Source organism: Danio aesculapii, chromosome 21 (assembly GCF_903798145.1).
Source record: "Danio aesculapii chromosome 21, fDanAes4.1, whole genome shotgun sequence".
Lineage (NCBI taxonomy): Eukaryota > Metazoa > Chordata > Actinopteri > Cypriniformes > Danionidae > Danio > Danio aesculapii.
In genome coordinates, this window is record NC_079455.1 from 9,849,579 (window position 1) to 9,876,368 (window position 26,790).

At 33.5% G+C, this 26,790-nt stretch overlaps 1 protein-coding gene across 1 annotated transcript; it reads right to left on the bottom strand.

Moving 5' to 3' along the window:
* Nucleotides 1-615: 615 nt before the first annotated feature.
* On the bottom strand, nt 616-26,767 carry cdc23 (CDC23 (cell division cycle 23, yeast, homolog)). The gene is made up of 16 exons (XM_056446533.1): nt 26,648-26,767; nt 25,982-26,054; nt 23,230-23,367; nt 23,108-23,150; nt 22,921-23,026; nt 18,502-18,634; nt 18,215-18,392; nt 15,908-16,005; nt 13,681-13,762; nt 11,715-11,868; nt 7,816-7,935; nt 7,638-7,713; nt 6,088-6,149; nt 5,921-5,999; nt 4,514-4,633; nt 616-953 (listed from the first exon to the last, which is right to left on the bottom strand). The coding sequence occupies exons 1-16, from the start codon at nt 26,755-26,757 to the stop codon at nt 786-788; spliced, it is 1,740 nt and encodes a 579-aa protein (XP_056302508.1). The 5' UTR covers nt 26,758-26,767; the 3' UTR covers nt 616-785.
* Between the last annotated feature and the right edge of the window lie 23 nt (nt 26,768-26,790).

Below are 26,790 nucleotides of genomic sequence, written 5' to 3' on the forward strand. Positions count from 1 at the left end.
TCCAGAATGGAAGCACCCTAAGTCTAAAATCTATAGTAAAACGTGCCGTTTCCTGCTAAATGGTAACACTAATCAAGTTTGTTTAATATATTTTCATTAAAGTGGAAATCAATTTACAAAATGTAAACTTGACTGTTTCATTTCCCCTTTAAGGGGTTTTCTTATAAGACATTGCCATGTGATACTACCATTATGTATCACATCTTTTCATATATGCTCTATTTTTATATATTTCGAGTATACGAGTATATACGAGTATGCCTTACACAAACCAAATCAAACTGTAAATACAAGATTAGAGCAATTTCAAATAGTATTCTGCGTTACATGTGTCTAAACTGTACGTTTGACCAGGAAATCAGATTATTCCCTACTTAAAATTTGGGTGTAAACTTTTTTTTTGGCAGACTTGTGTGATTCTTTAAGATTTCAGTGTTATAACCAAATATGGGTTGTTTGTAAGGGACCAAATGCTCAGATACAAGCACTACATTCTTGCATTGGGTCCTTTTGTTTTGCACATTTTGCATGAGTGTGAGATGTTTGTCACTTTTGAATGTCTCTTTTCACTGTATAATCAAAATGAAGAGGGTTTTTGTAATAAAAGATTGACCCTTGAATGTTCAGTTGTTTTATTTAATATAACTGACACTTTTTGTCTGTACAAGCACTTATTTACAATGAGGCGAAAGTAAAGGCATGAAATTGTTCTTCCTCAGCATATACACTTGATGTTTGTGCAGCTGAATGAAAGCTCTGACCTGTTAGTGACTCATGTGTGTTTGTTAGGGTGTAACAGAAGACAGATCGAGCGGAGATACTCTTCTAACTGGTGTGGTGTTGTTAGACAAAGGGTTGAAAACACAGGGTAGGGACAAATCGGTAGACGAGGGCTCCCCTTGCTCCCGCACTGCAGAGATTTGTCTTAACAAAGCCTTTCCTTCTTCTCGGGCCTGAAAAATGATAAATTATTATTATTGCAGTGGTTCCAGAAATTAAGAAACAATCTATTAATAAACTTCATTATTAAAAAAAGCTTAACATTTGAAACCTTTAGATAGCCTGACTTACTAATCAACATCTTTCCTAACTGTCTGGATCCAAGGAACACTCCACTTATTTTCAGTTTACAAATCTCCTAGCGTTAAACCGTTTAGTTGTACCAATTTTGATTTCATTGTTTTCATACGCTGAAACACCTATGCAGTCTTGCATACATTACGGCCAGTTTTAGTTTATTCAATTCACCTATAGCACATTTTTCTCGATATATATATATATATATATATATATATATATATATATATATATATATATATATATATATATATATATATATATATATATATATATATAAATTAGTGGTGTAACAAATCTCACAGTTCGAATCACACTACGGTTTGAGTCACGGATCGGACCATTTTTTGGATCAGCAAAAAGGGGATAAGACAAATGTCATTTGGTTTCCATTTATACAAAATATTACTGCAAAAACCATTGGGTTTAACAAACAGAATTTACAATCATTTTAATAAAAATAAAAATCAAGAAAGAACCAGCTGGAAAAAGTATTCAATATGAAATATGACCTTTGCTACTGTTGCTGATAATGCTAAATATAGAGATCTAACATCTTGTACAACATATATTTATTTTCAATTAAGGATTCAAAAATTTAAACACAAAACTTCATGTTTCATTATACTGTAGGTGTATCATTTCTGAAAACCTACTTAGTGACAATTTTGATGGTTGTTTTTCACCACCTGTTGATTATATGTAATTGCTTTCACCAGCATCAAGTTCCATTAAACTGTGATTCTAATCTTTACCATAAACATCAGTGTTTCTATCTGAATTCTGAACTATAAACTGTTATTTACCTAACACAGAAATGTTAGTTTGTAACTAACTGAATCTCTCTTCATCAAACGCAGATTTGTATGCAGCACTTAGAAGGATTATTAAAAATATGCAAATCATTATTGTCATTATTATTCATGTTACACGGGTTTGAATTGAGATCATGATCTTTAATGTTTAATCATGCAGATTTACAAAATGCATTAATGCAGGCTAAACAAACAGTAAAAACACCTTTAATTAATAACCATTTAGGTATGTCCCACCACAACGTTTTCTGTTATCATTATATTTTACAGGGAAGCCAAAAGGCTTTCATACTCGTGATTTGAATGACATGGGAGGCGATCTCTCTGCAATTGTTATAAATGTTGGATTAACCTACAAGTTCAAAAAAGTTATTAATCCGCAGGTCACATGCATTCCAAACCGTGATCCGTACGGATCAACCGCGATCAGTTACACCCCTAATAAATATATGTGTGTTCTGAATATTTTCCTACTTAAAGCTTGACTCTTCTGTAATTACATTAATATTAAGACTGACAAAACGTTGGTATTTTCCAAGCTGATATGGCTAGGAACTATATTGTCTTTATGGAGTAATAATCAAGGGACTTTGTTGCCATACTTTGGCTGCAGCAGGCACAATAATATTACTCAGTGCCTGAAAATAGTCACCAGCTAGGTGATAGCGCTACATTATATAACTGCACCTGCTGCAGCAAAAGTTCCTGGATTGTTATGTGTATAGTATAGATATATAGTTAAGTATAGATATTATCCACAACAATAGCAGCTTTTCATTTTCTTTCAGGTTATTAAGGTTATCTCAAGGTTATTGTACACTGAATCCGAAAATTTTGTCTGTAATTTTCACACGTTGAAAAATAAATTCAACTTCAATCATATTGACGCATTGTCTCTAAAATGGGTTTGATTTTTTTGTATTTTTTTTTCTTTTTACATATTTCACAGAAAGCATAGTCAACTTTTGGTTCGTTGTTTTGATACGTCAACACAGCCATCATCTATTATAATGTCTACTGCCAGCCTCTGTTCAGGATTTGTTTATGTACTTAAATGTGTGAAGCATCACAAGCAATGTATCAAAACCTGAAATAAACTTTGCATTTCGCAGATCTTTGATCTCTCCTTCCTCTCTATGCAGTATTAAATGAACAGAGCCTATTCCTCTTTTGTTCTGTACTTTGGAAAAGAGAGAACAAAGTATATCAGCTTGAAGTGACTCCAAATTGTTTAGCATTTTTCATAATGGATTAATTAATACGCATCAGACTCAGTGTGCAAGGTTTGTGTATGTAACAAATTTTTACATATAAATACAAAAAAAAAAAAAAAAAAACATGAAAATTTCAGACTTCAGTGTGCAAAGACCTTAAGAACATGAAGTAACTACAGAGTCGGGCTTTAAGTAGGACTTTTTTTTTTGAGCATTTTGAGCAAGATGCTAATGGTCTAAACTGATTCAATGATTTATGCTAAGCTAAAGGTGCTCCCGCCAGACCAGGAGACTGGATTCAAAAATGGTGAAACTCAACTGTTTTCAAATGAAGACATCTGTAAAATGGGTCCATTTTTTTAAAAAAGTGGAGTTTTCCCTTAAAAGATTATCTAGCAAAGCCCCCCAAAAGCCTAAAACATGTCAAGTAAAAAATTTAAAAACATTTTTTAACATGCTAGCTTAAAGGCACAGTTGACCCAAAACTGAAAATTCTGTAAATCACCTTCACTTATCACAAGCTTCTTTAAATTTCTTTTTTTTTTTCTGTTTTTTTGAAACATGATAAAAACTTGTAACCTTTGACTTCCACAGTATGTGTTTGTCCTACTATTGAAGTCAGTAGTTACAGGATAATATCTTTTGTGTTCAACTGAAAAAAGAAACTCATAAAGGACATTTTTGGGTGAACTGTCCCTTTAACACTAAAATATGCCAGCAAACTAAATTATTAAACACAATTGTAACATGTTAGATCAGGTGTGTGTAAACTCGGTCCAGGAAGGCCGGTGTCCTGGAGAGTTAAGCTGCGGTCACACTTGACTTTTCTTCCCATAGACTTACATTCATAAGCACGCGAATGCATAAGACCGGAAATGCAAGGTCATGCGTCAAGTTTCGCAGGTTGCTGCAGTGCAAAGTTCAAGCTTGGTGAACTCTGACCTGCGAAATCGCATCACTTGACTGCGTGAGACCAATCGAGGATCAAAACATGACCTCTCTGGACAGAAATTTAAAACGGAGCAAATCGCTGGCTTTTTTAATGTCTAATGATCTTGTTTAATCTCGCCCTTTTCGCAGCGCCGTACGACAGAATTTCCCACACACAAAGCCCAGTGTGACCGCAGCTTTAAGTTCCAACACTAATCAAACAAACCTGAACCAGCTAATCAAGCTCTTACTAGATATACTAGATTAACTAGAAACTTCCTGGCAGGTCTGGTGAAGCAAACTGGAGCTAAACTCAGCAGTATACCGGCCCTCCAGGACCGAGTTTGGACATCCCTGTGTTAGATTATGCTAGTCAAATGTAAAAATATTGCAACACTACATGTGCTATATTTTTACAGCTAAAAAGTCAGCAAATCTCCAATCAACAACTGCTGTAGTAAGTTTAGTTAAACTCACGTCATTATAGTCGCAGCATCGCTGAGCGCAGAGAGACGCCTCGTCATACAGTTTGTTCTTGAAGTAGTACTGTCCGAGATACCGCAGCGCAGTGCTCACCTCCGCATGCTCCAACTGCTCCTGAGGTCACAAACAATAAGATGACTAATCGAGTTACATTTCTTCCTATCATGTGACTACAAAAATTATGGTCCAAATGTTCTGCACGATGTTCAAAATAACTCCCAAAACATAACTACAGCAAAAAGTAACAGTCTGCCGTAATGGGTGGGAGGAATTCCAGCTCATATTATTACCACCAATACATTCTATTTCACTAGGAAACACCTACATAAGGTCAAATGCTGCTTCAGATGCTCTGGTACTGTAGGGTTCCCATATCTGAATTTCAGACATAGAAATTCAAGGCCTTGAAAGTGCTTGAATTTAAAGTGCATGGTGTTATTTCGACAATTGTACTGTGCTGCTTTCAAAAACAACTAAAAACTAAGAAATTCTGAAATTAAAAATCTTAAATGTAAATATTATACAAGAACTATGACAAATAATGCATTTTATCAATATTTCAGAAAGCACATTTGAATTCAACTAATTCTATTAAAGTTCCCTTAACATGACTGTTTAAAACAATCCACATTTTTGGAAATTACATTCAAAACATCATCATTACTATGGCATTTAATGTAAATATTAAGTGCAAGTAAAATGTGGAGTACAGGAATGACTTTCATGGTTTTATATTTTCTGGGGTGTCAATTATGGTGCTCAATTTAAAATTATTAGTGATTTAAAGTCCTTGAATTTGGGGTCCATGAAAGAGTGGGAACCTTGTGTAAAAAAGAGCCCTTATGATGATAGTTTGTGAATTTAAAATGATATTTCACCCCAAAATAAAACTGCCATTATTTACTTGCTTCAAACTTGAGTTTCATTTTTCAATAAGAAAAGTATTGACCTTATTCTTCAATGCGGAAGTGTGCTCGTTTTTGCAGTTGCATATGGGTGAAATTACTAGGAATAATAAACGCAGAAATTATTACTACTCGCTCTACAAACAAGTGTTTGCATGACTCTACAGACAAAATAGAATAATATAATAAGAAAAAATCAGTTTGCAACATCCAGCAGCATGACGAGCTGTTTTTAACCTCTAAAAATGAATGTAAGTGGCCAAAAAGATTCAAATGGCTGCGCCCACTCCTACACGGAAAATAAGATGAATATTGACGATTGTTGGGGGGAGAAAAAAAAAAAGTGTCATCGACTTCCATAGTATTTTGTGCCCCTACTATGGATGAAATATTCAGAAAGTCATGGAAGAAATTCATAAAAATTTAGAACCAGTAATTGGTGAGATTTACATTTTTGGGTAAACGATCCCTTTAACAAAGAAATGCATCAGCTTACACCACATGAGAAAATGTCCTGGATGTAGATTATATAGCACTGTGCGGCGTCATCAGATTCATTCAGCTGCTCGTGAAGCCTACAAAAACAAAAGACACAACTTTATCAAAACAGGTCACATTATAACCATCAATAATTAGAGCAAAAAACAACAAAAGCACACTCACTTTGCCAGTTTTAGAAGCGCCATTCTCTCCACATCACCAACAGAATAAGCCCTCCAGTAGCACTAAAACCCACACAAAATATATAACAATTAAATATACAAGCAGAATGCTATCACTAGCTATGTTTCCATTCAAAGACCCAAACTAAATGTATGCGCAAAACTAGAATATGGAATCTGGAATATGAAAAACTGGAATCTCACTGCAATTCGTAACTTTGATTTAGTGGTATATTCGTATGAATTTTTACAATCTCAATCGTACAAATTAGTACGATTCGCTCATCCCTCAATGATGTTGGGTTTAGGGATGGGGTTGGGTGCCATGCCTCTTTTTTAAAATCTTACATTTTTGTATGACCGAATTTGTACGCATTCATAGGAATTGACCACTAAATTGACAAAACGTAAAATAGTTACATTTCCTCGTGACATCAGGCTGAAATATCACAAAATATTTGTGAATAATGCAACATTTTCATCCAATGAGTCAAAGAGAACAACATAGTCACTTCCTGATAAACTAACATAAATATAAATAAAAGACTCGCGCAGCTTCTTCTATCTCTGAAAATTACGTTTGTATATATATATATATATATATATATATATATATATATATATATATATATATATATATATATATATATATATATATATATATATATAAAAAGCTTAATTTTCAGATATAGAAGAAGCTGCGCGAGTCTTTTATTTAATTAAGTACTCGCACCTCAGAAGACAATGCAAACATGTAATGTGGTGTTTGGAGGTAATAATAGTATAATAATAATAACACTGAAATGGTTAAAGCATTTCAGAATGACCAATACAACAAGTCAGATGATTCACAATGTGCTCGCTCTGCTGGTTTGTCCATCGCACCCATTTTTATCATAATATGATCTCTTATAACATAAACACAAACTTTTCATCATAGTTCGTGCAAATGTTTTCTTATAGAATAAACAGATTTTGTTACAATTTTTTTAATCCATTGAGCCTATCTCTGGGTTTTAGCTTAGCAGAGCATGTCCAGCGTTAGGGATGTAACATTTTCAGTAAAAACTCAAAACATTAATTCCCAGAGAAAGTATAGGTTAACATTACATTGAAATATCTGTTTATATTTTACAAAACAATCTGTAAATTGTTTAGATTTGTGTAATTTATTAGATTTTAATTAAGGTAAATAAACATGTAATATCGATGTGACCAAAAAAGTTAGCGACTTTGCATTTTACAACATACCTCAGAAATTCTGTGAATTAAACTGCACAACTAAAAGGATAAGAGTTGTTTCACTATAGAACAAAAATGACTGATTTTATTTTATTTGACATTTTTCCATTCATGAGGGAAAAAAAAAAGCTTTTTTGTTTTTTTTTTAAGTTATATGTTTAAGTTTTTTTTTTTATTTATGCATGCTTTAGTCATTATTTGACAATCCAAAATGCGCATAAAAATCAAAAACATAGCTACTGACCTACAAATTCACACTCTGGGGAAAAAAGGTATCAGTTTCAGTGCTGTATAATCATTGGCGTTTACCTTTTTGGCCTCCACTTGCTGAGAAAGTTTCTCATAACACTCACCGAGAGCTACGAGCATACGCGAGTCATTAGGCCTGATTTAAACACACACAATAAAGAACAGTGTAAAAGTGAACTCTTTCAGGTCAATATTTATCCAAAACAGCTTACATGATTTCTTTACACAATGTACTTACCGAAGCTGATGGGCTTTTCTGTAGTAATAGAGAGAGTAAAAAGGCATTTTGAGGATCTCATAGGTCTGTCCCAGTCCATACCAGGCCCGGTAGTCCCTTTTGTTCACTTCTATTGCATGTCTAAGAGACAAAAGTCAACATATTGTATTATTGTACAATTCATTTTTAGACTATAAACAGGGTTCCCGCTTTAAGCCAAGTCACAATTTTTTCTGGATTTTAACTGAATAAAAGCTAACCTATCGACCTTTTTTTTTTGATGTAAAAACAGCACAGCCATTGTAACTTAAATGTGTTGTCTCATTTACTTTCATTCATTTTTATCCATACAAAACTATTTATGCTGCTTGTTGTAAACTGCAATATACTTATAACATTATTTTCATTTTCATGTACTAGAGAGTCTTAACTCTCTAAAGAGCATGGAAATGAAGCACAAGAGAATTTAATTTGATGCACAAGCTATAAAATAGATAAAAAATAACCTTAGATGGGTCACTTTAGACCCATGTAGTGCATCAAAGGGTTAATAACCTGAAAGGTTCAGGACAAATAAAAATACAAAACAATAATTAAAAAAACTTTATATGAGTCTTTAGCAAATTCTCTGACCATTTAATTAATAAATAACACTTTAGATTCAAATTTAATACAACTCAATGCATTAAAGAGCCCATATTATACATGAAATAGGGTCATATTTAGGTTGTAAGGGTCTCCAACAACAGTCTAATATGCATGCAAGGTCAAAAAAACACTTTGATGGTCTTATAATCTGCATTTATTTTTACCTAATTATCCCAGCGACTCCCATATGAATCGTTCAGCGATTCATTTGTTCCCAACCCCCTCCTCAGCGCGAAGCTAATCTTCGCTGATTGGAACGATGACAGCCTGCTGCGATTGGTCGACACGGACAAGGCTTCAGCGCCAGACAGAGTGAAATGCCCAGCTGCTAATCTACAATATAAAAGTAGTCACAGTGCACAAACGCTTCATAGTGGATTTTGGCTGCCAGTGGGTGAATGTAAACACAGACGATGGACTAGAAAATACTGACGACTAACTATTTTATTGAGCAAAAAGTCCAAGAACTGGCGAGGAGGTCACAGTCTTCTTGCTCTTTTCACACACACACACACACACACACACACACACACACACACACACACACACACACACACACACACAGAGGGCCGGCGCGTCCATAGAGGACAGGCTGAATAGAGAGGGCGCGGCGCTCAGTTATATCCGCGAAAACCCGTGCGTTACACACACGAGGAGACACAGACACACACACACACACAGGGCCGGCGCGTCCATAGAGGAGCGGCGCTGTTATATCCGCGAATACCCGTGCGTTACACACACGAGGAGACAATAATATTGAGCTGAAATATTTTGAAACTTGTCCGTTGCATGTGTGTAAACAGCTGACGATCCGTAATCAAAGCGGCACGCGTCGCGTTTTCAACGTGGCTTTACACGCGATATGAGAATATAAAGAGTTAACCTGATACAGCACACGCGGTTACAAGTAACAAAACACAACTAAATACATCATGTGCAAGATAGAGTAAACGAGGCAACAGTTTTAATCGCACGTACTTACACTGGTGAAATGGGGGTAGAAACTGATCCATGATGCACTGATCCATGTTCTGACAGTCTATACTGATCCTTCCTTTAACAAACTGATGAAGTCTTCTTTGAAAGCAGATAGTTTTCAGAAGCACTCAGAACTGCTCAAGGCTGGGCTATATTGCTGATGTTTCATCTTTGATTAGACTGTCCATAATATCCATCTGCACAGCGTGACTTCATTCGACCAGTGTCTGTGTGTGTCTCTGTGTGTGTGTGTGACTTTTTTTCTGTTAGTGGGCGGAGCCGCAGGTTTCAAATCTCCCGGGTTTGCGCGCCCAACTACTTGTGTTTCGTAGCTGCGTCATCGCGAAACACCTAATGACTCGTTATCAAGACGACTCGTTTGAAGCACTATGAGTCGACTCTTTTATAGATGAATCAATAATTTTAAACACTGTACACTTACAGATTTAAGCCTTAGCTGGATATTTCACTTCACTTAGAGCTGTGTGACACACTACATGGAAGGGCATTTTCAAAAACCCATAATATGGGCTCTTTAATCTATAAAGACACTGATTTTGATACTAGCAAACTGGCCATTTCCACGTTTAAGAATTTTAGAAACCAGAAAAAGATAGCGTAGGTGACCATTTTTTTTTATCTGTTCGTGCTGATTATATAATTAAAATTTTGATGTAAAACTGTTTTTGTGAAATTATGCTACATAAAACATGCCTTCACCTAAACTAAAGCGATATTCATATAAAATGCTAGTTCTCTCTTCCAGCAGGTCGCACCTATAAAACAGCATGAATAACGTTGTTTTCTTGGTTACTGCAGTAAACAAAACAGTGAGATGTCCAATCCAGCAGGATTTTATCAATTTCATAAACTGCACCCCAAAACTCGCAGATTAAATTCAGGCTTGTATATTCCAAAATTATAGAGAATTTAATACCTTGTAAAGCATTTATAACTTTAAGGACCTAACATTTCTCTGAAGTAATTTATCAACTTCTAATACTTTAAGACCTCCTGCATAAGGGTGATTAATTAATAACATAATTTAATAATTTGTGACTGGTTGATTTTTCATTACTAAATTAAGTATTGCATTATTTAAAAACCATTTGTATTTAAGAGTAGTTGGAGTTTTTTTTAAGATAATTCAGAATGAGTTAATAAATGATTATTAAAGTATTGCAATTAACATTTATGTATATTATTTTTCAGGCATGTACTAATAGTTAATTTGTATGTTAATATATGCTTTATAAACTCAACTTCGTCCAGTTTTGTGACCTAATCTAAAGTGAGGACTATTTATGCTTTGTAAATCCCTTATAAATGACAATTAAAGGAAGGCTCAGTTATATTCTAAACAGGAAAAAAGGAACATAAACAACATTATTCATTTCCACTCATTTGAAGATACACAAATGAAACTGTATCAAAACAAAAATAAATCTTTGTAACCTTATCTAAAATAAAATTACTGTACAGTTTAAACATTGCATCTTATTATATTGTTAAATTACTATACTGTGGTGTTGTTAACCAGTTCTATGCCATATTTTGACACTCCTGTTATATAGCAATGGTTAAACTACAGTAATTTTACTTTTTAGATAGGATTGCAAAGATTATTGTTCATTCGATAGAGCCTTAATTTGTCATTTATAAGAGATTTATATAGCATAAATAGTCCTCACTTTAGATTAGGTCACAAAACTGCATGAAGTTGAGTTAATAAAGCATTTATTAACATGCAAATTAACTATTAATATATGCCTGAATAATCAGATATATAAACATAGATTTCAATAGTTCATTTATCATTTATTAACTCATTCTGAATGATCTTAAAAACCACCAACTACTCTTAAATACAATAGTTTGTAAATAATGCAATACTTAATTGAGGAATGAAAAATTAACCAGTCACAAAGTATGAAAGTACAATTATTAAGCACTTTATAAATGTGGTTGTAAGTCAATCATACAGCATTTGTAGCTGCAGATGTAAACTGCTTACTAGCATCTATTATTGTAGAGTTAATGCTTAACAAATAATGAATTTACTAGATGCTAATGCTTAATAAAGGATTCATAGTGTGTAGTTATTATAAAGTGTTACCGAATTCTAATATCCAGAATTAGTGCTCTGGTAAAATTGTTTGCAATTAAGAAGGAAGAAAAAAGGTGTGCTGGAAAATCATAATACATTTAGACAATAATTATTAAAAAACTTGTAACAAATAAAATGCATTTTGCTGGGACTTTGTGTGGTGTGTTACTTTAGAAGTGAGCACCTGTAGGCCTGAATGGCAGCAGATGTGTTTTTCATCTCCATGTACTCATGACCCATGAGGGTCCAAGCCCCCAGACAGCGAGGATTAAGCTTTAGAGCACGCTGAAAATACAGTGCTGCTTTCTCATGCTGAGACCGAAGGCTGTAGTAGTTACCTATGAGCAGAAAACAAACCAATTAGCGTTCATACATGACTGAACTGATAGAAGCTGTTTCTATTCACATATTCTCAAACATGACACATGGGAATTCTAAAATGTCAATAATTTTTAAATGTAGGCACAGAATTAAGTAAACTTGATATGCTTTGAAGGAAAACTGTTGAGTTTCACCAGTAGAGGGTATGATAGTGGGGGCTATTTTCAGACACTATAATATCATAACAGAAGTGTCAAGCTTTAAATAAAAAACTTATCAAAACTTTTTGGCCACTTTTGAGCGAGATGCTAATAGTCTAATCTCATTCAATGATCTATAATAGGCTAAGACCCAGCTCAATGGATTCAAAATTGGTAAACTCAACTCTAGGGGAATACTGAAGCCTGGGCTGCTATTTTATTTTCAGCATAATTACTTGATTTATATATTTCCTCCCATAGTTCATCATGTTATCATTTGTACTGTACGTATAATCAAATATTAAGGTTTTCTTTCTAATGAAAGAGCATGTTTCTATTCTTTATGATATTAGAGTAATTGAAGGAAACTATGGTTATTTGCATTAACCATAAATAGCATTTTTTTGTCTTTTTAAAATATTTTCCAAATGATGTTTAACCGAGCAATGAAATTTTCAGAGTGTAGCTGATAATATTTTTTCTTCTGGAGAAAGTTTTATTTGTTTTATTTCGGCTAGAATAAAAGCAGTTTTAAATTTTTTTAAAATCCATTTTAAGGTTAAAATTATTAGCCCCTTTAAGCTATTTTTTTCCTGATAGTCTACAGAACAAACCATCATTATACCCTACCATTCTACCCCTACCCTAACCTGCCTAGTTAACCTAATTAACCTAGTTAAGCCTTTAAATGTCACTTTAAGCTGTATAGAAGTCTCTTGAAAAATATCTAGTCAAATATTATGTATTGTCATTATGGCAAAGATAAAATAAATCAGTTATTAGAAATTAGTTATTAAAACTATTATGCTTAGAAATGTGTTGAACAAATTCTTCTTTTTGTTAAACAGAAATTGGGGGAAAAAATAATCAGGGAAGCTAATAATTATGACTTCAACTGTATATGGTGTCCTCCACCATTTACAGGAATTTGTGGGTACGAGAGAGATCTCAAGTCTGGTGGGAGCAAATTGTGACCACTTTCCTCCACCAGGTTTCTCCTCTGTTGTTGTTGTTTACCGTGCCGATGTCTCCAAATACGCTCTTCCTTTTATGCCATTAAACGGTGGAAAAGTACCCCTTTGTCGCAAGTTTAAAGACGTACAAAACAGCATGCCTCAATAAATCTGATCTGCCCGTTTACACGATAGTCGCATTGTCACATATCCGATTTATATCTGATTTATTTCCACTTATGAAACTGATCTCTGAATATCAGAATGCAAGCCATTTTTTGTGTTTACACGGTCATAAAACAGACCGTATCATATATGAGCAAAAAATCTGAAATAGTAAACGGGGCCATATTGTATACTTATTTATATTGTGAGAAACCGTATATAGCGATACCATCATAAGTCTAGCTGTTACAAATTCAGCTTTAAAAAAAAAAAGAAGAAATAAAAAAAATTTAATTCACAGGATTAAATTATATTTTAAAACATAGTTGAATAGAAAACAGCTATTTAAAATAGTAAAAATATCATTTAAAATTTTATTTTTGCTGTTTCTGTTTTGAATCAAATAAATGTGGGTTTATTGCAAAAAAATTCTAAATATCTTAAAATCTTCATAAACCATCGTCTCAACAATCAAACTGACTGTGTGTTCACTCTTATTTCTCATTCTCACCTATGACACAGCATGTCTCCACTCTGTACTTGTCTATCTCCACCAGATTGTGAGCCAGGTAACTGAGTTCGGGCTTCATACTCTGAAAAACAGAAGTAAACCAGAGGATATTAACAGAAGATTACTTAACAAAAATGGCATTTGACATAAAATTACTTTTTTATTATTATTATTTTGTTAAAAACAACACCAGTATATAATTCTGCCATTATTAGACTTAAATATTGAAGTCTATAAGTTTCACTCTTTGACCCCAAAGCTATTCCACTGACAAGTACAGCTTTATTATGGGCGTTTTACTCTTTTGCAGATTAGAACAGATAGAATGTCTTTTTTTGTTTGTGTATTATATGCTAACTGAATCGAAAATAACCATGTCTTTTAAATGACTAATCAGATTAGATTAATCACTTGGTCAGTCAATAAGATAACATCTTAAGCCTACTTAAGAAATCTTTTTTTTTGATCATTTTTTGAAGGAGGAGGTGTTTAAATGGAATAAATGACTGAAATATGGCATACGTCACCAGAGAATCGATTTCTATGGAAGACCCATTACTAGCGGCAGACGGAATATGCAGACATTTTTTGCTATTTCTGTGCAGAATTGTGTTAAAAATCTGCAGATTTATGCAGAATTATTTTGGGAGTATCATAACTAAAACCTTAATATATGACATAAAAAAAACCTTTTTAACTTTTATTTAATATTTACAATGCAAATCCAATTAGATCCACTTATTTGGTAAACAATACAAGTTTCTCATATAATATATCTACTAAAAGACAGAAAATATTACTTTACAAACTGTATTGTAAATAAATCATATGAATTTTTTTATTAGTCAATAATATTACTGAAATTAATTTAAAACTGAAAAAATATAAATTTACACACATTTACACAAGTAATTAACAGAATCAATTCTGGTCTGGTCTGACCAGGAAGTTGAAAATCTACTCTGCTGTTTTCAAAATAATAATAAAAAAAAATTTGGGGGGAGGAAATCTAAATATTAGAATCATTGCTGAAGAATTACGTGACTGGTGATGATGTAAGCAGACATATGCCAATACTCAATAATTCAATATTATGATATATATGATATACTGTGAATAATTTTTAATTTTTTAAACTGAGTCTTATAGGCAGTTTATTTTAAAACATGAACATTTCCACACGTTAATCTGGCCTACGACAAATTAAAATATCGGTGGAAAATATTGTGACTATTTATAGCCCCATTGTTCATTAATACTTGTTCGTTAACACATTAAGATATCGATTAACTCACAAAGAAAACTAAAAACGCATGGTTTCCGCTACATTCATTCTTCATTATTCAAAATTGATTCCACTACGGCTACATTACAGCTTTTCATTCAAAACATTCAGTCGTGGGTTTTTTTTAATAGCGGGTGATAATCGCACCAAAACGTATTAAAAGGTAAGTGAATTATAACAGCGCAAACTTTTCTGTAACCGTAGTAGTGCAGTGCGTTATTTGTTTACCCGTTTAAGGTTACGTGCTGACAGACTGACTGATGTATAGCCGTTTCACTTTATTTCAGGATGCATTAATGCCGCTCTGTAGGTCTGTTGGAGACATTCATAAATATTCCTAGCAAATCTAATAAATGTTGGAGGCATACTTGTTACATAAACGCACTAAACCGCACTTCAGAGAACGCACAAGATCTGCGCTTGAACAGCATATATTTGAGAGGCATGCAAAAAGTTTTGTGCACGAGCGGAGGAAATTAGCGCGCAAGCAAAGAGGTTCACATGCTCGTAGGCTATTACATAAATGCGATCTCGACTTGTAATACTGTGCTCACGACATTTGTCATTGAAATAACGCCACAGGTAGTTGGTAGATATGCATAAAAAAGGCCTGCCGCCACAGGAGGAAAAAATCCTAGAGGAAACACTGAAATGTTTTTAGCAATCTTATGTGATATAAAATTCCATTAAAATCAAAAGAAGTAATCGCAATATTTATATCTTCTCATGCCCAAGTAAAGATGCTAAATATTCAGCTTTGAATTCACAGGAATTAACTTTAAAAATGTTACCTTTTTGTGTACTTGTATGATCAAATTAATGCAGGCTTGGTGAGCAGAAGACACTTCTTTAAAAAACACAATAAACATCTTACTGTTCTAAAACTTTTGACCAGTAGTGTATACATGGATAAATGTTTCCCTGCTGATCAGCAGCTCTCACCCGGACATAAAGCAAATTGGAGAATGTGTCCATGTTTTCAATGCGGAAAGGATCCTGTTCCCGAAGTTCATTGAACAGATACAAGGCTTGATCAATATCTGGGGACAGAAAAAAAGCTTTATAAAAACATATATTTATATAACACAGTGAAAAACTAACATTAAATGACAATGACCAGTGTATAAAATGATCTTCGTTAACATTAGCTAATAGTTCACTGTCAGTTAAGATCAGTCACATTAGTTCAAGCAAAGTTAATAACATTAATAGATTAAAATTAGATCTTAAAAATATTTTAATAAATGCTGATATTTATATGTACAAAAATGAATATGTTTTAGGAATGTTTATCATCATTAGTTTAGTTTCAAATGTAGTTTGGAGCCTATTGAACAATAAAACTATCTGTAAATTGTTCCAAAAGAAACATTATGAAACAACTTTATTTAGATCATTCACCATTTTGTAATACATTTATTTTAATTAATAATATTATCAAGTTAAAATCACTAAGAAATTTTCTATAATATTAATTTGCAATTATGATACATTCTAGGGCTTTCGATTGCAATATTTTGTTATTCTGCAATATATAGATATATAATTTCACCAAAATATCTGTATTTGGAAATTAATCATTTTAAACTGATTGGAATGATTCTGCATGGTAGTGAATCTGCTTAAATTATAATCTAGAACAATCTATGTGCATAGATAAATGCAAAAAAGAAAAAGATTAAAATAAAATAAACAATGTTTTGTTTTCAGAGGAGTCTAACCGTATTCTGGTACAGTAATTAAATAATCAAATGTAAAATAATACTGTGCAATCTTTGTTGTACAAATAAAATTAATCATTATTTAAATTACAAACGGTACGTTTTTTTATGCCTGAATGCTTGTAAAATTGTTATACAGTCACAGGCCTCAAAAAACACATGCAAATGATAAACTATAATCCAGACTCAACATCTTGCTATGTGACTTGTGAATGATCACATTGTGATATCGCTGCTGAAAATACATTGTGCAGCCCTAATACATTCTCACAATAATAATCTAAAACAGAATGATGTAAACTAAAAAAGTAGCAATATTTTTAACCCTTGTGTGCTGTTGGGGATATTTTCATCCATTCTGGGGAGATTTTGAGTCTTAATTTGGCTCAATTTCCCTGTGTTTCAGCAAATAGAATGATTTTTGGTGACAAATCTTATTTTGACACACATTTTGAGAAAAAAAACTTTGAAATGCTCTAAAAATTCCTACTTTTTCGTTATGTTGGTGGCTCGTTTTGCCCCATTGACTTAAACTTTGAATTTTTACTGTTGCACATCAATTACAGTGCATAAAGCTCAGTTTCAGAATTCTATATCACTGTTTCTGCAGGTTACATCAAGTCAAATTTAAGACTTTAAGACTCTTTTAAGACCATTAGGAATGAAATTTTAGACCTATGCAGGGTTAAGATTTTTTTGGGGGCCTGGTATTATTAAGAAATCATGTAGTGTTTTTTTCTGATTAGGGGGTTTAATTTGGGCAATTTGCTGTAAATAAAATGTCTAACAGCGGATGTGAATTGTATCTCTTTGCAAAACTTGCAAACTTAAGGTTTTATTGAGATGTATTTTTGGTCATTGGATGAATGTCGGTCCAATTGAGTAGCTTTACTTGGATAAAGCAAAATTAAGACCTGTTTAAAATGATTTAAGACCTACAACACAATATTTCAGTGAATTAAAGACTAAGGCCTAAAATTTTGTTTTTTAAATTTAAGACTTTTTAAAACTTATCGAACACCCTGTAAATGGAGTATAGTGAATGTGTGAAAGTGTGAGAGAGAGAGAGAGAGAGAGAGAGAGAGAGAGAGAGAGAGAGAGAGAGGAAGAGAAGACCTTTGTGCACGTATTTTGATATTTCTGAGAAAATCTAAATAAGCAGCTCAGCTCTCAGAGCATAGCAAACATAGTAAGTGTATTTATGCACGCACACTATAATCTGCTGTTTTATTCCATAAAAACTCCATAAAAAAAGTAACTTATTTTGCACAGGCCTATCTAAAGGGTTAATGCTGTCAACTGATGATCAACAAAAAAAAATTACACATTTTCCCAACAGGAAACACCAGCAACAATTAAGAATGCATGATTATATGCCGTCATGGCTTTGCAATCAATAAATATAATTATAATGAGAGTCAATGGGGCAAAAACAGCCACGAACATAACAAAAGGGTAGTTAATTTGAACAGTACACACGGGTTAATCAACACAAGTATACATGAGTTTGTGATAATTTGTTGCCCACCTCGTATGTTATGGTAAGCTACGGCAATCTGGGAGATGATGTAGCTGCTCTTGGCAAACCCTGCTTCCATAAGGCTCTGATATTTCTGCAGCGCCTCTTTGATCATCTGCAGTTCCGTGTACATGTGTGCCATGAAGAAATCCCTCACCCAGCAGTCTGGCAAGGACAGGGACTTCAGCTGATAAAGACACACACACAAAAGAAGAAATGCTTTCTAAGTAAGCTTTTTCTTCAGCATACAGTCAATGCAAAGCATGATTGGCAAGGTTGGTTAAGAAAAGATGTACCATTTCAATGTTGGTGATGAGATTGCACAGCTCCAGCCATGATCCCCAGTGCAGAGGAAGAGCATGTGTCGCAGCCACGAAAATCTCTACCGCCTCTTTCAGCAAATCCAGTTTCCGAAGAACCACACCATAACTGATGAAAAATAAGGGATTTTATTGGATGTGTCCAAAATCTTTAAAATGCTGCCATAAGAGGGAGCATTCCAAGGTAGCAAGACATCAAGAATACAAATGCCGCTTCACTTCCTGAGGGACCTTCTACTAATCGAATTACAAATGCAGCACAGATGTATCCTTAAACGTCTATGCTGCTGTGGTATAGGGCTGTGTGATTTGGGGAAAATATCTAATTGCGATTTTTTTAACAGATATTACGATTTCGATTTGATTTGCCATTTAATTTTGTTGTCAAGCTTCAGCTCAATATTCTGCATCAGAGCTTCTTACTGCTAAAATGCAGTGAGTATTAGTCAAAAAAGGAAATGAAAAAATATTAACTACAACTTTTATTCAAATTTGTTTTTAAATATTCAGAAATTAAACACTACTTTTTCTCTAGAGCAAACAGTAGTGAGTTATGGGCGTTAGTCATCTCCTGTTGCCTCCCAAGGTTTCCATAATCCTGGACCAGGCCGTATCCTGAGCAGCTGCTGTGGTGGTCATGGAGGAGTGGAGAGCATGAGACTGATTCCTGTGACGCTCCAGGGACAGACGAGTCTTCGTTGAGGTCCAGCATTCTCCAGCCTCCTGCGCCTAGACTGCAGCTCTGCACAAGACGTTTGGCCAGAGGAGAAATGGTCGTGCCCAACGGAGCCTGGTTTCTCTCGAGGTTTTTTAATTCTTCACTTTCGCCAATTGGTGAAGTTTTTTCCTCGCTGATCTCACCACTGTATTGCATAGTTTATAGCTTTGCTCTTCAGTGTTTGGACTCTCAGTAGTGATTATTAAACCACACTGAACTGAGCTAAGCTGAACTTAAATACTGAAAACTCTCAATTTACTATGATCTTCTATGTAAAGCTGCTTTGACACAATTTACATTGTAAAAGTGCAATACAAATAAAGGTGAATTGAATTAAATTATGTTTTTTCATATGGTGTAACAGCTGCAAACAGCTCGGAAATTGTGCTTTGATGATGCGTGCTACTACAATGAATCACTGGCAATACATTCAGTTGACTTTTTAGCAAGACACTCCTTATTAAGCCACCTGTGGTGCTTTTGTAGGTGGTGGTTGTTGTTTCCTCATGCTGTGGCAACAATTCTGCAACAGCTCTTACAAATGTTTTTGTTTGGTGTCTGTGACTTTAAAACCAAAACATTTCAATATTACCGACATGCTCTTTGATATGAATTTGTCTATTAATGCTTCTGAAGTGGCCGACGCCATCATCCCACTTGTCCTGTTTATTTATTTAATTGTAGGCATTCTGCACAGTTCGATTGCTCAATTCTGATTGGGCAGAACGAAAGTGAGCTCACTCAATTGGCTAGTAAGAATATCACACACAGACAGACAGCAGTCACGCATTTGCTCTGGGTGGGGGAAATTACATAATACATATACAGTTGAAGTCAGAATTATTAGTCTCCCTGAATTATTAGCCCCCCTGTTTATTTTTTCCCCCAATTTCTGTTTAATGGAGAGAAGATTTTTTCAACACATTTGCAAACATAATAGTTTTAATAACTCATTTATAATAGCTGATTTATTTTATCTTTGCCATGATGACAGTAAATAATATTTGACTAGATATTTTCCCAAGACACTTCTATACAGCTTAAAGTGACATTTAAAGGCTTAACTAGGTTAATTAGGCAGGTTAGGGTAATTGGGCAAGTTACTGTATAATTGTTTGTTCTGTACACAAACGAAAAAAAAAAGCTTAAAATGGCTAATAATTTTGACCCTAAAATGGTTTTAAAAAATTTAAAACTGCTTTTATTCTAGCTGAAATAAAACAAATAAGACTTTTTCCAGAAGAAAAAATATTATCAGACATACCGTAAAATTTTCCTTGGTCTGTTAAACATCATTTAGGAAATGTTTAAAAAAGAAAAAAAATTCAAAGGGGGGCTAATAATTCTGACTTCAACTGTATATTTCATATCGCAGCCTCTTGCGATTAGCTAATCGCAATGTTTCAAATCCCGATTGCGATTCGATTAATCGCACAGTCCTACTGTGGTATTAGATGAAATTGTATTATTTTACTGTGTGCAGGAATATATACATTTTGTTAAGGCATATAAAGTCATAACTTCTGACTTTAAACTTCTGACTTTTTTTCAACCAGCAAGTGACACATGCTTCTTCCAGAAGACGATGTACAAGAGGCATCATTGGTGAAAAAAAGTATTTCTGGAAGTATTCAAGTCAGAATTTGCCAGGGGTATGAATAGTTTTGGTCTTGACTGTGTATAGATTATAAATGATTTAATTACTTTTTAGTAAAAATGTAGCCTATTGAAACAATTTGTAAATGACAATATAATAATTATTTTAGTAGGTGAATCAAATATGCTGTTTAATTTCGGTTAAGTTGCATTTAGGACTTTAGGCTAAATGTTTTATAACATGTCTTGCTGTCATTTCACTTCTATTGCACTTACAGGAGAGTACTGGACATCAGTAAATGACCAACTCTACCTCGATGTAACAGTCCAGGCAATCAATGACAACATCTGCACTCATTCACTTTAGAAAAGTTAAAAATAAAAGATAATAAAAATAAGATAAAGCTAAAACTAGAGGATCTGTTTCCTTTAACTAGATTGTCATGCATTTCTTTATTTCAACAGTGTATATTTACAGTAAATCCTATATTTCAAATTTGCAATTGATCCAGAATAATCAGAGACCATGGTTGCAATAATGCTGTATTTTTTTTAATTGCTTGACAGCCCTAATATGTGTTTGCATATGTGTGTGTGAGAGAGAAAGAGGGATTGCATCCTAAACTGACAAGACTGAAAAGAACCATTGAGATTTGAGAAACAGCCATATAGTTTGAGTGTCACAATGATGACAACAACGATATTCACATTAACGTCTGAAGGGAGAAATGAAGCCTGTGTTTATTTTAATCAAAATGTAGGAAAATCTGGGTAAAACCAAATTAGAGCTGCATGATATTGGAAAAAATTTAACAATGCAATTTTTTTATTCTGCGATATACATTGCGATATGAATACGGTTTCACTAGATGAGTTGAATAAATATTTGGAAAGAATTTATCATTTTAGATTGATTGGGATGATTCTATAAGGGAGTGCATAATATATAACAAAGAATCCACAAGCATAGATAAATTCAATATAGAAAAAGATACACATTAAAGTAAACAGCGTCTTATTGTTTTCCTGAAGAAGTCAATGTATTCAGGTATGCAATAATTGAATAATTAAATGTACAATAATACTGCAGTCTTCATTTTATGAAGATTTGGTAACACTACAATACAGTTGTATTTGTTCATGTTAGTTAATGAAAACAGTTCATTGTTATTTCATGCTCTCACGGTGCATTAGCTAATGTTAACAAGCACGAATTTGGATGTTGCTAATATGTTAGTAAATGCTGAACTATGATTAATAAATGGTGTACAAGCGCTGTTAATAATCAGTTCACGTTAGTAAATACATTAACTAATGAAACCTTATTGTAAAGCGTGACCAAACAATTCAATAAAATGAATCGTTATTAATTTTTTAAAGTTACACTGGTACAATTTCTTATGCCTGAATGCTTTTAAAACCCTCACACAGTCACAGGTCTCGAAAATTGTAATTCAGACTTAACATTGCATATTCACGAGATGTGACTATTGCGAATGATCACACATATCGATGCTAAAACGATATATTGTGCAGCAAACCAAGCTATTTTTTGTTTTACAAATAAATGTTTATATAATATGTACCATAAACGCACATATTAGCTCTAATGTCACCGAATCAATAAATAGAATAGGCTAATTAAAGTGGCAATCGGTGCAAATATCTATATATTAGAGAAAATTATAGGTGCATGTGGCAGGATAATTGGTTTGAAGAAGTGAATCTGCACATATATAGGTCATTTTTTTAGATCTTATATAGTATATCTTAGACTTAAAGAGAAAACTGCATGATGCAAAATGAGAATTGCAAATAAAAATAAGTTCAAACTGCGAGACAAACTCGGACTTGGGAGAAAAAAGTTAGTTCACCCTTTTCAGATCAAAAAAATTGTGAGATTCTAAAATTTTGAGTTAAAATAGTAAACTTGCAACTCTGAAAACAACTGTAACAATTAGTCACTTGTTTCGTCTGTGGTGTGAGCAAGCTTTCATGTGTGTATTTTTCTATATTTTTCTTATCAGACCAGACATGTTTTTTGGTAACAACTCGCATATCAAAACTAATTAGATACATACAGATACAGCGCAAATCCATCCAGCTCTCCCGCACTATGTTTTTTACTCAGCTCCACCCGAAGTTCTCGCAGGGCTTCATTGCGGACCTGACCCTTTTCCAGTGGACCTGCGAACAAATATGTATTTAGGATGAAATCAGGCAAGACTGTCTGTGAGTAAGGGCGCTCTTTAAAACATATTTTCTTACCAAGGCTGTCGACGGTCTCATCATCTTTCTTCTTTTCCCCTGACTGAGAGAATAAAAAAGGATATATGTATTTCCTCATTTCATCTCCAACTGAATAATTAATTGAAAGTGAAACATCTTACTAGGTAGCGCGAATACATATACAGAAAATATGCTTTCTGACTCCGGCAGCCACGGAGAAAATACGCAGCTCGGTCATACTCCTTCAGGTCAAAATATGATTTGGCTAGGCAAAGGGCATCCAAATCCTGGGCGTCTTCCTGAAAGAAGAAACAAATAAGGCAGTGAATTTACTTGTTTACACCAACATGCCTTGAACAAAACAAATTTGCATCTTCTATTTTGACACATCTCTCATGCATCTAACACTTCCAATATTGACCATTATTTACATATGACCACATTAGGGCTGAACAATGTATTGTTTGAGCATCGACATCGAAATGTGTTTATCTGCAATAGTCACACTGCAGGATTAGATTATTTATTAAACATTAAAGATAAACATACTATTAAATATATATTTGTTTTATTATTTATACAATGGTGACCATGTTATTTTACATTTGATTGTTCAATTTCTGTACTTGAATACTGTTACACTCCCCGAAAAACATACAGAACTGTTAATTTATGGTTTATTTTGCTTGTATGTATGATAATTTATGCAGATTCACTGCAAAAAAAAGACATGATCATCCCAGTCGATCAAAATTAATAAATATTTCCAAATAAAGCTATTTAAGTCATCTTGTTAAATTATATTTACATCGCAATATATAAATCGCAGTTTATATATCACAAAATATCTCAATGTCAGATTTTTCCAATGTCGTGCAGCCCTGATAGATTGCGATCTCAATTCAACCCTACACTCGATCTTAATCCAGCATCTTTACGATTCAGCCAATTATATTTTCAAGTTCAGGAGAGAAGCACAAAAGTGGTTTTACAAGTCTTCACATTGTCTTATATATGTTGCTCAGCAACATGGACATCTCCAAATGGTGTTAACAGTGTCACATACTGTATTTATAAGGTATAATTCACCCAAAAAGTCATTTCTTTCTTAAAGTTGACGTATTTGCAGCCACGAAATCACACATGGGCTGATGCACTGTTTGTTTTTCAATTCAACTCTTTATTTGTATATCGCTTTTACAATGTAGATTGTGTCAAAGCAGCTTCACATAGAAGATTATAGTGGATTGAAACGGTGTCAGTTCAGTTTTCAGTGTTGAAGTTCAGTTTAGTTCAGTGTGGTTTACAATTCACTGCTGAGAGTTTAAACACTGAAGAGCAAATGCATTGATGCCCAGCTCTACAAGTCCCGAACCATGCAGGTCAGTGGCGACAGCGGCCAGGAAAAAACTTCACCAATTGGCAAAAGTGAAGGATTAAAAAACTACAGAGAGGACATGCGTGTACACGAGTGATGTCTACTTTCGTGAAAAGAACCTCCAAAGGCTGTGAATAACAGATAATAATGTTGTAAATGAGCAATTCGATGCATATGTCAACCTTGCCATGAAAAAAAAAAGTTTTCACTTAAATAGCTATATCCTTAGTAGGTTTTTTGTGTAGGCTTGTATTTCACAGTATTGCAAAAACACTCAAAAATGTCTGTTAATTTTTTCTAAAAACTAAATTTGATTTACCAAAGTCACACAAGCGCCAATTTCACATCTGTCACATCCATAACAAAGCTTTTTCCTCATAAATGTCAAATAAAGTAAAATTAATCATGTTTGTTCTATAAAGAGCCAACTCTTATCCTTTTGATAAGCATTATTTCTTTTAGGTTGTGTAGTTTAATTTACAGAATTTCTACTAAGTATGATACATACTGTAAACTCACATACTTTTTTGGTCACATCCATAATAAAGCATGTTTATTATTTTTTTTTTATATAAAAAAATGTTTAGAGATTGATATTTTTCTGACCCCATAACTCTGTGGTTAGTTGTTTTGGAAAATATAAACAGATATTTTAATATAATCTTTACATATACTTTTTATGCGATTTAAAAAATATATATAAAAATTTTACACCAAAGGTCACATCAATGATGCTGGAATTGCTCAAACATCGTTCAGATTGTTGCACAGATTGATCGTTTGGGAGACGTGCGGGAAGTATGATTTAAATTATCATTTCCCATTTTAGAGTTATGATTACGACAAGCATTTGAAATGTTTTTTTTTTCTTTTATAGCAAACAAAAAGTGTTGTGCATGAAAATAAATGTTTACTGGGTCAGTACAACTGTTCTAACTTTTGTAATTTTTTATATAATGCAAGAGGGAATCTGATAATAACCAATGTCTCATTTTACCAGTGAAAAATGGTCTAATAATGTTGTCGATGACAAATGACAAAATTCTCATAATAATCATATATCAAATAATCATATATAAAATATATATCATAATAATAATAATTAACCTTTAGAATTATGAATAGTTGTAATCTGATGTCATCACATTACTAAGAATGAACAAACAGAACAAATTTAAAGTCTGTTCAAGTCCACCATTCCAAGTCTACACAAAATTTTGCATTTTAACCAACAGTAGACCTACAAATAGGTCTATTATTATTGTTGTTGTTTTACCATATGTTTGAGAATTAACAACAATGATAGCCTTCTCATATTAACCTTTATTTTACATCTACAGAATCGTGAGAAAATCATGATTGTGATTTTGATTTTAAGCTAAAAAAAACATGATTCTTGTTTTTGCCAGAATCTTGCAGCCGAGAGACAGATGGATGGATGGACGGAAAGACAGACAGAAAGAAAGACAGACAGACAGACAATCATAACTAAATCTTGCAAAGAGTGGGAAAAAGTAATAGGACTCCAGATGGACCTCAGTTAACTCTGGTGGTGGAGGGATTTCATTCAGAGGAAGTGGATCCAAAGAAAAAGCCAGTTCAGAAGCCCTGAAAAACAAACAGTGATATATAAACACACACCTCCTTGTACAGATTAGATGAAATGTTTAAAACACATCTAAAAATGACTACTGTAAATTACTGAAACAAAGACATGATTAAATAACAAGGGATTGTTGCACAATATTTAATCGAAAAACAATACAAAACACAATACAACATACTACAGTGTTAAACGTTTAGATTCAAAAAGATTATGCTCTGTAAACATCCTTATCTTTCACTTATCATCTTATCATTTGATTATGTTATACCATAGTAAAACTATGTAGTTGTTTAATGTACATTTGTTTAAGACAGTGTTGAACTATTCCAAAGAATATAGCAAACCATACAAAGAACAAGCGATCATGATACAAACATGGCATTGATATTACCATGGTAAAATGTAGTGTTTTATAACCCAGCAGACTAACGAAATGAAGGAAACAGAGATACGATAGCTTATGTAGGCAATAGAATAAAGCCATGTTTTCTCTTTTTCATTGTGTTAGCTGTCATGCTAACTGTCACACAACAAAATACTGCAATAAAAAACGGGCCTGAGTTAAATTCTAAATATAATGGGGGTTTGTTCTTACCATTTCACACTGTGGACGAGTCCTCTTTCTTTACACTGAGCTATAATAGAAATAAGTTGCTTTTTAATTTGGACCAAGTCGCCAAAATCGCTGCAACGGGTAGCCGCCATTTTTCATAAATACGTCATACAGACGTACACCAA

Coding starts and splice junctions, on each gene's coding strand:
- cdc23 (XM_056446533.1), bottom strand. CDS start 26,757: ATGGCGGCTACCCGTTGCAGCGATTTTGGCGACTTGGTCCAAATTAAA. Junction 18,393..18,501: donor TCATCACCAACATTGAAATG/GTACATCTTTTC, acceptor TGTCTTTATCAG/CTGAAGTCCCTGTCCTTGCC. Junction 7,714..7,815: donor AGAAAAGCCCATCAGCTTCG/GTAAGTACATTG, acceptor TGTTTAAATCAG/GCCTAATGACTCGCGTATGC.